Below are 12,477 nucleotides of genomic sequence, written 5' to 3' on the forward strand. Positions count from 1 at the left end.
TGTACACTTTCACAACAAATCTCTATATCTATTAAACACATTTAAGTTGTGCATTTTCATATATAATAATTCTTAAAATCATGCTGGTGTCACGTACATACCGTGCACAACAAAATACGTGTTGTTTGTAAACCTGTTCCCTAAAATTGAACATCAAAAAACTTTAAATATCTGTTCCACAATATTAAAACTATGCAGAGACGCGTCCAAATCGTCTGATTGAGATGTCATCCGTGATGTCACTGACCATGTCATGAGTGATGTAATATGTGACGTCATCAGCAGTGGATTGCGGGGGCACGAGTTATAGTAAGCTGTAATAACTATAACGGCAGAACGATTGAGGAGAACATGACAGCCGGAAGCTAACGGCCGTGACGGAGCCCCTCCTTCTGTGTATGGCGTCTGGCATCTGCGGAGGGCTGACATTTAACACACTTGTTTCTTGGTGAAGTTGCTCGATTTTGGTTCACGAGCTGGATCTTGGTAATAGTGGCACTAGACGGCGTTTGATTGAGGCGGTTTTTGTACAGTTGAGCGAGCTTGGAGGGAGTTTCGCCTGCGAGCTCGAGTTCGAGATTGAGTTTGTGTTCCGGGTTCACTAGCTGAGTCGGGCGCAGGCGTTTTCGTGCAGCAGAACAGAGCGGATGGTTCCAGGTGAAAACGGCAAGGAACTAGGAGCCGCTAGGTTCTGGCAGCAGATTCCCAGGAGATTGACTTTCAGGACTGGAGGATTTGGGTCTGCCGGACAGGAAGTATACCAGGCTGTCGGCATTGTCAGGTTTGTCTCCACCCCCGGTAAGCCATCTAATATAATAAGTTATCAAAGCAAAAACACGCGGTTGAAAGATAAGTTATACATCCTCTCTCCTGGGTATGTTGGTTTTCAGGAGAACAAGGCAGGTAATCACGGAGGGGGCCTGAGTTTAGATCTTTATAATCCCACACAAATCAGCATAAAACAGGTCTCCTATACCCAGCACAGGTACCAGGATCAGGCTTTCTGTATGGAGGAGGAAGACCACGGTGCTGCTACTGCTATTATCAGTGTACAGCCAAAAAACTGCTTGGTTAATTGTGGCTGTAAATCTGACACTTCTCCTTCCCAGGCTGGGATAACTCAGTATACATTGCGAAACCGGGTTACGAATACGACCGCTGTAACAATACCCTCAAAACCAACAATTTCCCCACCAGTGATACAACTGAAGGCTAGAGTTAGGAGAGGCAAGATAAGCCTTGGCGGGGTGGACACCCCCCCCAGGTAAGGGGAAAATTAAGAAAGTGAGAGCTGGTATATCGGGCGGGGTATCTAGCCTTCCTAAGGTTACACCATCATTAAAATCGTACTATAAGGTCTTATCCTCTAGTGGAGTAGATCAAGGGAAAAAGATGGCAGCAACCGGCATCACAAATACCACAAGTGCTGTGACCACTACTAGTATCGTGAGCACTGCAAGCAGCACCGTAAGAAATACCACAAGCAATATGTCTATAAGTACTATAAGTGCTATAAGTGCTAAAAACACTATGAGTGCCACAACAATGATAGGCAAAGCAGTGAGGGAGGGCTCTACTAGTGCCTGTTTGCTTCCTACACCCCCATACTTAGTCCATCTAATTCAATAGACCCCATAGACCCACTGCCTCACTTCATCCCCTATACAGGACACAGTACATCCAACAGTAGCACTGTCAAATAGTTTTTCAGCTTTGGCCATTCAAGACTTGGCTCAAAATGAGGAGGCTGAGCAGGTTCAGCAGGACAGTCGGACAACTGGGGAGGATCATTTAGGTGAAGAAGACTCATCTGTAGCCATAGTAACACCTAAGGAGGATATACTTGAAGTGACTCACACAGATAATATCCCCATAATTCCAGTTGCAATGCCTGTTCCTGGTACATTGGCGGACTTATTGCTAGGGATAAAAGAGGACATTGGAAAACGTTTCACTATTTCGGAAACAAATCAGAATGCGATCCAGGCTTCCTGTGAGACACTTGCCCGGAAGGTGGAGGAGGTTGCATCAAGGACGGATGCATTAGAAGTGGAGTTGCCAAAAATTAAGGAGGCTCTAGGCGCTACTACAGTGGCCTATGATAAACTTGCCCAGCAGAACCGGGAGATGCGGGATGACATTGAGAGATTGGAAAACCACACGAGAAAGAACAACTTAAAATTTCTGAATGTCCCTGAGGACATTGAAGGAAGCGACATTAAGGCATTTATCGTAGCCCTCCTTAAAACAACAGTGCTAAAGGAATCCCCGGAAGTGGACTTGGATTTAATAGCGGATATTCAGCGGGTTCATCGTGATCCATATAGGAGGAAACCAGGCAAAGAACACCCAAGGAAGATATTGGTGAACTTTTTAACTTATGCCATTAAAGAAAAGATTCTATCACTGGCTCTCAAAACAGGTCACATAAAATCATCTTCCTTCACCAGTCCGTTTACATATATGATTCGCTCGGATATTTCATCTATAACAGCTACTAAACAATGGGAGCTGGGCAAGAGAGCGGTAATTTTTAATTCACTGGGGGCGCGTGCTCAGCTGAAATTTCCTGCTTCACTCCGTGTGATGTGGAGCAATCACATGCACATTATACGTCAGGTGGAGGAAGCAGATACTCTGATAGTGAAAATAAGGGCTGGTAGTGAAGGGGGAAAGTAGAGCATTGGTAGTAGCCGGATAGGTGTAAGATACAGGGAGCAGGTTAAGAGCTTTATCGAAATACTCTGTAAGAACTATACTATAAGCCACATATTTGTTATATTCTATTTTCCTCTTAGTATGTACTCTACATCAAACACACACATTTTAGAGCACAATCACCAAGGTAAGAAAAAAAAAAAATCCAAGTTTAATTAGCATGTATTTTTTTTCTCTCTTTTTTAACTTTTTCAACTATGCACGGGGGGGGGCGCCGTCAAAGGGCATATGCCCAGGAAGAAAGGGAGGGTCCTCCGGGGAAGGAAGGGGGTTTTGGGGGGGTTGGGGGTTTTGGGGTGCTGTTGGGCGCGGGTGGGGGGGGTTGGGAGGGGCAAAAAAACGAAAATTAAGTCCTCATCATATTCACCACGTTCTACCCTGGCGGAGTTCCCCATTAACTATACGGGGCTTTGGGTAAGGGGAGTATTTAATGACTAGCAACAAAGTCTCTTATATTTTTGGAATGTTAATGGGCTCCGCTGTCCGAGAAGAAGGCTAGTCTTGAAGTATATAGAACAATCCCAGGCCAAAATAGTTCTTCTTCAAGAAACCAATTTAAGTTTTAGCGAGGGCAACAAGCTCTTTGGTAAACTAAGATGGGTAGAGGCCTTTTGTTGTTCTGGACAGTCTGCTGTAAGCAAGGGGGTAGCAATCTTGATAAAGACTGGGATAGGTGGTATGGCTCAGTTAGATTTTAGCGGAAAACTGCAGACTATTATTTCATATTATGGGCCTAACATAGACGATCCTACCCACCTACTTAAAGTACAATCTAATTTGGTCGAGGTAAAATCACCTATTATCCTGGGGGGGGGGACTTTAATGTCCTCCTCGACCCCAGGCAGGATCGCTCTAACTATTGCCAGCATGTGACCGCACCGTGTTCTAGGCGCGCCATGGTTAATATGATGAACGAGATTGGGCTTATTGACGCTTGGAAGGTCAAAGGAGGGTCAGCCCCAGGATATACCTATTTCAGTAAAAAGCATGGTCACGCATCGGGATTGGATTATATATTATTAGATAGGCAATGTTTAGAGATCTTGGAGGATATAAAAATTCTACCCACTATTATATCGGATCATGCACCCATTATGTTCTCGGTTTTTATTAATAGTGTTTTAACCACGGCATCACCTAGATGGACTTTAAAAAGGTCTGCACTACATAGTCAAGATATAGTTACATCTGTTAGAATATCTATAGACAATTACTTTACTGACAATGTTGGCTCTACTCTCCCCGAGTATGTATGGGACGCCTGGAAGCACACATAAGAGGTCATCTTCATAGTCTAATTTGTTCGGAAAATAGGGAGGAGGCAAGGAAGTTTAAAACTCTAGAGAATAAAATAATCTCGCTAGAGAACGCTCGACTGGGTACTCAACAATTAAATCTAACACGGTTACTAGACGAGTTGGAACTCCTCAGATTAGAATATAGAGGGCTATTAGATCAAAAAATTAAGGCTCAATGGGACGTTCATGCTATGGATAATTATGAGTACGGTGAGAGAGCCGGTGCAGTTCTGGCAAGTAAGATTAGAGCGGACCGGGTGCGGAACAACATAGACAGGTTAACGCTTGATGATCAGGGGAATATATCCTGCAAACAGAAAGATATGGAAGATCATTTGCTTTCTATGTTTTCTAAACTTTACGAGGAAGAACCATCCTCCACACAGGAGAACTCTTTACGATGGTTGGAGAGTAAGGCCCTCCCCAGCTTGACAGATGAAGGCAGAACCATTATTAATAGTCCTTTCACCGAGGAAGAGGTCAGGAATCATATTAAAAATTAAAAAATAACAAAGCAGCAGGGCCTGATGCTCTCCCGAGTGAAATATATAAAATCTTCCAGGAGAGTCTGGTTCCAAGACTATGTGAACTTTTTAACTATGTATATATTACAAAGTGTAGGATACCAGCATCCTGGAGGAAGTCTATCATTGTACTCATCTTAAAGCCAGGGAAGGACCCCCTTAATGCAGACTCATACAGACCCATCTCCCTGCTAAACGCTGACTATAAAATCTTTACCAGTGTTTTGGCAGGGAGATTGGCTAAATTGGTTCCACAACTCATTAGTATGGACCAGAAAGGCTTTGTGCCCGGTAGATACATTCATGAGTTGAATCTGCAGTTGATAGGAAGCATAGATCTAGCGGTGACTCGGTCGGAGCCCTTGGCGGTAGACGCATACAATGCGGTGAAGGCCTTCGACCGCGTCAACTGGGGATTCCTGTGGAATGTACTAAGGGTAATGGGTTTTGGCGAGACCTTTATCCAAACTATGAGAGGGTGTTATGAGGGTGCCTCGGCGGAAATTCTATTGAATGGTCTCCTAACATCAAGCTTCAATATAGGGAGGGGCACCAGGCAGGGGTGCCCCATCTCCCCTCTTCTTTTTGACATCTATATTGAGCCGTTGGCACAAGCACTTCGGACCGACGAGACAATTACACCCTTTAAATATAAGGATTACAGCTGTAAGCTAGCTTTATATGCTGATGATCTTTTGATTTATACCAGCAACCCCGCGGAAGTACTCCCTGGGGTAGAGATGATAATGGCGGATTTCAGCCTCCACTCGGGATATCAAATAAATAATTCGAAAACAGAAATCATGTGTTGGGGGATTGATAATTGGGAAGTCCTTGTAGCAGCCAGTTTAGATATCTGGGAATTATTATCACTCCAGATAGTAATAACATACTTCAAATCAACACAAAGAAATTATGTAAGGATATTGATCAGCTCTTTTCCAGATGGCAGAATCTTCCCCTTACAATATATGGCCGAGTCAACTTGGTTCAAATGGTCATTCTGCCTAAGTTGACTTATCTGTTTAACTCAATACCCCTTCTTTTCCAGATAAAATTAGGCGAATATTCAGGGAAAGATTGGCAGCTTTATTTGGGCTAAAAAAAACTCCAGGTTATCTTGGAAAAAGCTAAAAAGAAGACTATTAAAAGGGGGGTTGGCACTCCCAGATATAAATTGGTATGCTCTATCTTTCCAGCTGAAAAATATCAGGTGTCTTCTGTCATGCCCCGATGATTCTAACTGGGGGAGAACCTTGAACATAATGGTAGGTCAAGAGGGAGACGAGTCCAGGTTTTTATAAAAAATTTGGAGCAGTAAACTTTTACAAAAAAGTACGTTTAAAGGTTTTAAAATCGGCTCTCATAGTTTGGAACAAAGTTAAAGGAAGAAGGGGGATCAAATATTATTCTGAGTGTGCCCCAATTTGGGAATCTCCAGGTCTGCCCCCATGTCTAAGGGATAGCCTGTCCTTTCCTATTAGGAGAGCAGGAATAAACATATGGTCTGATTTGATAACATCAGAGGGGGTCCTTCCGTGGGAGGTACTGAGATCTAGGATACGGGAGTCCCTCTCTAGATTTAAATACATCTAACTCTGCTCCTGGTTCAAGGCCGAGAAAGAGAACATCGGAGGTAACTGGGAAATCGAGTGTGCTCTCCTATTTCCAGGGCCTAGGAAGAAGGAAGTTGGGCTCTGGTATAGGAAAATGTTGGAAGCAGAGGAAGTGCAGTCCCCTCCACTAAATCGGGTTTGGAACTCTACGAGGCTGGAGGCAGATTCAGCTACCTTGTACGATCATTCTTTCAAAGTACTCTATAAATATGTTAGGACTGTTTCTCTTAAAAAGAATCATTTTTATACTATAAACAGGCTATATTACACACCAAAAAAAACTAGCGAAGTTTGTAAACCCATCCCCTCTTTGCCCAAGATGTGGGCTCATAGAAGCAGATGATATTCATATTTTCTATGATTATTCAGCAGTTGGCCCCTTCTGGGATAGAGTGGAGAGGGCTATTGAGAGCATTTTTAAAATAAAGCTATGTTTGAACTTAGCTAGAGTTATGTTTGGCTTGGATGCAGAACTCATTGCTGAATTGAGGGAGACACAAGTTGCATTATTTTTTTGTTTCATTTTGATTGCACGAAGAGAAATATGTAAGATCTGGAAGGATGCCAGCCCTCCACTATATGAAAATTGGCTTCGAGCTACACTTAGAATTGCACGTTTAGAATCACTTTTAACTCACAATGTAAATAGCACTGTGTGGAAACCCTTTATTGAATGGGGAATAGCAATGAGGCTGTAATAAAATACGCAAGGTCCAATGATTACACCATGCCTTGGTATAAAAAGGCAGGTCGGGCTGGCCCCAGGCGAAAGCAAGAACTACGGCCCGGGGCGCCCAGGATAAGATCGGGCCATAGGAGATAATTTGCACTCGTTAGTGGTGAGATGAGGACTTTAAAAAAAATAACTATAACGGCAGAATTTCTCTGGTTTTGTATGAGTGAATTGTCCATCTAATTATAATGTCCCTAAAACCTGTGGATTTTTCAGTGAATTTCTAAGGTTTTTTAGATGCTTATTTCTAACTATAATGTCCCTGAAAACTGTGTTTTTTTCAGTGAATTTCGAAGAGTTTTTAAATTCTAATTTCTAACTATAACATCTCTAAAGCCTGTGGTTTTTTCAGTGAATTTCTGAAGTTTTTTAAATGCTAATTTCTAACTATAACGTCCCTATTAAGTCCCCTTGAATCCTGAGGGTCCCTGGGGGCCAACTAGCCCACCAGGTACCTCTAGCAAGTGCCACAGAGCTGCGTTGCAGAGAAGTGTTCCAAGGCCATGCCATGCCCCTTTTTACACCACACTGCAAACGTGGCTTCTGGTGCACTGCTGCTTGGAGGATGAAGTCCACTTGTATCCTGAGGTCCTCAGGACACAAAAGGACCTCCTTGCCCCACCAGCAGTGCACCAAAATCCACATTTGCAGAGTGATGTAAAAAGGGGCATGGCCTCGGACCACCTCTCTGCAACGCAGCTCTGTGGCGCTTACTGGAGGTACCTGGTGGGCTAGTTGGCCCCCAGGGACCCTCAGGATTCAAGAGGACTTAATCCCCCAAGTTACAACGCGCCAGGGGGTGTGTTTGCACACTTGGTATATAAGGCCCGCCCCCTCCCTGCACCACTGTGCAAACGCGCCCCCCTGGCGGAGATTTTAGACAAGACTACTGCCTGTACCACTGAACGGAATACACCAAATGTGGCAGAAAGGTAGCTGTTGGTCCTGAAAGTGACCTTTTTTTGAATTGGCGTAAATCCTTTCTGTAGTTTTGGAAATATTAAGGGAAATCCAAATTTGTATAAATAGGGACATCGACCTTCGTGGATCTAATAGTCCTTGAGCTGTAATGTGATTGGCTGCCAACAATTCAACCAGGAAGAGTTGGCAGCCATCTTAGGACTAGGCTTCAGAGAAGTCCCACAAAAAAAAGTTTAAAGAAAAGAAAGGGATATGGTAGAGAATAATGAGAAAAGTTTGAGCAGGGTATTTAACAGTTAGGAAGTAATGGCGCTCAGCAGGTAAACGTAGGTAATATGAACTCATATGTATTTTATGGTGCAAACAGGGAGGGAAAACCCCCAAAACCCCTCAAATCGTGTAGGAAAACCTACAACCAAACAATAAGAACAATCCTGCGCACACATACAGTTTATCAAATCAAAGTTGACATGGGTGAGTACAGAAATGACAAAAGAAGCATCCGCATATGAACTGGTGATTCTGTTTAATAGGCGTAACCAGCCGACACGTGTTTCGTCATGGAAAGAGTAGACCACGACTCTTCAGGGCTGGGAAAGATACAAAACATTTCATGCTCAAACATATGCCACAAAAGCAATAGTTGCAAGATCGTGAAAAAGACAAAATCGTAGATTAACTCGCCTATCTTTGAACAAAGGAAAAGAGAACACCACTAATCCAAGAGGGTGCTGAGTGACATGCTGTTAAGAGCAAAGGTGTTGAGTCAACCTACACCACCGCTCGGTGAAAAGAAATGAAGAAAGGGAAGAGAGGAAGAAAAGGAAAAAATTATTTCCAATGCACAGCAGAAATGCAAAAGAACACGAGGTCAAGGAAAAAAGTCTAGTAAGAGTGCAAAGACGATTCGGGGAAAGTGCCCAGGATCTCTATAAGTGCAGAACCAAAAATTGCATCAATACCTGTAGCTTTAGCCAAAACGACAGTGGATGCTAGAAAAAATGTATACACGGAAAATAATTTCAAAACTACGTGTACAAAAGGCATAAACAGTAAACCCAACCTAACGTCAGTAAACAAGGTTTACAATAGGATCTTACCCCTCAACCGGTGATAATTCCAACCCGGCTGGGTAAAGCACTAGGTGAGAACGGTAGGTCAATCAGGCCAGACAAATCGGTTTAATCTCTGTAAAAATGGAAGAACACCACCTAGTGTGAGTGGCCAGAAAGTTCATGTGTAATACGTAGGCAACACTTCATGGTGCATGAAAACAAGCCATACCTTCAAGTTCAAGCAAAGGTAGTCATCAAGATGCCAGCCGCCAGTAACGTAAAATCAAGTCTTTAAAGTGCAACGTATTCAACATGTATTGGCTGAAGCCCGTGAGTATAGGGCAAAAGTTTCAGCACGAGAAAGTCTATGCGACCAAAAAATCTGAAATAAAAAAAGACCGGAGCCCAAGTCAGGCAACGACAATACATCCAAGAATGCTCGTACTGCAAAACAAAGACACCGTGCCAGTGTTGGTACCTGTACAGAGGAAACAATAAAATACGGGACTTACATAGTGAAAAGTATGTCAAGACGTCCTGGCGGCATCAATTCGGTGTACGAGTGACTCCGAGACCAGTAACCCGGAAGTGCTTAAGTATCCGGAAAGTGCCCAAACACTAGAACGTGACTATACGGATCCTGTGTGAAACCGGAAGAGGGAAAACCGAAACACACTAAAACTCCTCACAACTGTGGAGCAAGACAAGGTGAATACCAAACCTAATCGTTATTATCTGTGAATATAAGTGAATCAAAACCAAAAATCGAAACACCACCATTGTTGTGGTACCTGCTACAGCACAACCGCCATCTGTCATATGGTGAATCAGAGGATAATCGCTACAGGAGAGCAGCCGCAGACACACGTGGTGCATAGCAGTCCCGTGATAGGGACAAGTGACACCAAAGTGGTATTAGTAGCTAATATTTAAGCCATTGTCAATACTTTAAAGAGAGGGTATGGTGTATAACAACAAGAAAGGCTAGTCAAAACAATGTAAATATCAACAGAGAGCCAATTGAGTACTCAGTCTAGAACAAGTGCTGAAATCCCCTAGAGTAAAGGGATAGAGAACAGGAAGGTTAAAATGAGAGGCAGGAAGGTGTAAGCAAGAGGCAGGAAGGTGTAAGCCAGAGGCATCAATGCACAGAAGTGGTGATACAGAAATCATTACAAAACAGAGCCGCTGGTTATATACATCTGAAGCTATCACAAAAGTAAACTAAACATGCGTAGTGTGCAACATGAGGCGCATTAACAAATCTCAGGCAACTGGTCAAACTAGTAAAAAGAGAGAACACAAGTCTACGAAGAGACTTGTACATAATGTGGAACAATAAAAGAAAAAGAAAACATGCTGAACAGTGGGCACTATACATGAGTAGAGAACATAGAAGGGTTTGTAAAGATGCACCAAGCACTTAAAGCGTCATAGTGTAGTGTTGCACAGAGTAAGGTGGAAATCACATCAAATCGTGATTACTATAATTGCGAGTTGTACATGTATCACAGCAAAAGTTACAGATGGCGCATGAGCAACAAACAGGCAGGAAGATTGGCAAATGTAACATAGTAGGGACATGACATAAGTGTAGAATACAGTAAAGGTCACGATACCAAGTAGCAGACATAGAAAAGCTAAATGGCGTATTTGCAACCAACATGTGTATTGCAAATCTCAACCCAGAAAGTGTTGCATTTCAGAATCAAAAGTTACAGAAGGCGAAGGAGCAACCCACAGTAATAAAAAGTGGCAAAAGTAACATAATTGCGACATGACATAAGTGTAAATTACAGTATGGTAGAGAATACTCTGACCCCCTAGACCTCTTGACGGGGGTCTCCTAGAGGGCAAATACAGCCACTCATGCACCCACTTACTCACCTATACAACCACTCACACATTTATACAGGACATTCTGTATCAGGAGAAGGTGGGCTACTGCTGAAACACGTCATAGTTCCAGTGCTGCTGCAATAAACAGTTGTTATTGGATTAACGCCCTTGACTGTACTTACATTTTCGTTGTGATGGCATGCGTGCTAAAGGTATATGCGTGAAAATAAATGTGTGGTGAAGGCGTTTGCCTTGTAATGGCCACGTTGTAAAGGCATGCATGGTAATGGCATGCGTGGCTCTGACATACAACAATATAAGAGTGTTTTAGGTGGCTGTCTGTTATTTGAAGTGCCATACATGTTATTTAGGGCTATGGGCCCTCAATCACTTATTCACTCATTCATGCACTTGCTTTCTCACTTACTAACTCTCTCACCTAATAAGTTAGTTATGCACTAAATTAACTCACCCTACAAATTTCATACAGACCTTACACTGGCTATGTATTAGCCTATTTATTCAGATTACAAAATATATTGCTGGTTAACTTTTCATTAGCTACAGATAAAATTGGAAAGCAGTCATTCCTATAAAGTTAGGGAACAGGAGTGCATGCAGGCAATACCACTAGAAGCACTAGTACTTGGAAAGAGTTCCTCACTGACCTGTTTCAGGTTGGGCTCCTCAGGATTCCAGATGATGGAGGTTTGGTTAATGGAAAGCTGATGACCTGCCGGGGCAGAAAGTTCAAAACTGCCAACCTCAATCATTTGCCTTGCACCAGTAGGAAATGTCACCAAGTTTATAATGTCATACTTGCCTGGCACACTGCCAGTTTCATCAAAAAAGAAATCATCTCCAGATGTTGTCTTAAAGTGGGTTTTCCGTAGGAAAGTATTTAGCTGATGAGAGAACAACATGTATATTAATTAAGAACACTACACATACAGAGGAATAGGGTGCTTCTCTTTTGACTTGGGTAAATATTTACAATGCTGGGTAAAGTAAGACCAATTTCTTTAGGGTATTTAGATGTTCTTGATTACATCATGGATTGAACCCTGTTCTCCAATCAAAAGGCTTAAAAGAGATTTTAACTTACACTAGTTGAATCCTACTGATAACATCTCAAGTAATAATCCTATGCAACATTGTGTCTCTCACAGTGATATTAAGTGATCCATTTTGTAACCTCTGTTTAGGACTTCAGAGCATAGGACATCAGAATCTCCACTCTCAGATCACTAGTCTGCTTCATTGACAAAGACATTCCTCTCCTCAGAAAACTCAAGAAGATGACCAGACCCACTAACCGTTTCCAACGAACAGGACACAGACATATGAAGGAGAAAAAGCCCTACAAAATATAATTGCTTTAAATTTGCATCTGCAGGTAAATCACATAACATTTTAAATTTATACACATCATCAATTAATTAGTAAAGGATAATCAAATTGTCCCATTTAGAGAATTGCATCCAAAGTGTACTTTACCAACACTCAGGAATTCACCTCCGCCAGCTAAGAGTGTTCACTTCTCAGCAGTGGATTCAGCCGAGGGTGCCTGATGTAGGGCTTAGTGGCCTTTCCGAGGATGTCCAGGGCCTCTATGTGGGTTCAGGGCCAGAGGTTCCTCTAGTGGTTGTGACACTTGTGGCCCATAGGTGTGGTATTCCCTGCTGCAGTGCAACATCTAGTGATACCGCCAGATGGGACTGCATAAATTATTTTCCAGCTGTGTATTTGAGCTCCATAATGCTGAGCATATGG

At 42.7% G+C, this 12,477-nt stretch overlaps 1 protein-coding gene across 1 annotated transcript in view; it reads right to left on the minus strand.

The window, feature by feature from the left end:
- Positions 1-11,250: 11,250 nt before the first annotated feature.
- Positions 11,251-12,477, minus strand: part of LOC146830682 (vomeronasal type-2 receptor 116-like) — a 148,582-nt gene continuing 147,355 nt past the window's right edge. Inside the window, exons 3-4 of the mRNA XM_085603772.1 lie at positions 11,373-11,609; positions 11,251-11,265 (exon numbers count right to left, since the gene is read on the minus strand). Coding sequence (XP_085459898.1) covers positions 11,251-11,265; positions 11,373-11,609 — 252 coding nt within the window. The remainder of the gene's footprint in view (positions 11,266-11,372; positions 11,610-12,477) is intronic.

This window comes from Triturus cristatus, chromosome 5_1 (genome assembly GCF_964204655.1).
Source record: "Triturus cristatus chromosome 5_1, aTriCri1.1, whole genome shotgun sequence".
Lineage (NCBI taxonomy): Eukaryota > Metazoa > Chordata > Amphibia > Caudata > Salamandridae > Triturus > Triturus cristatus.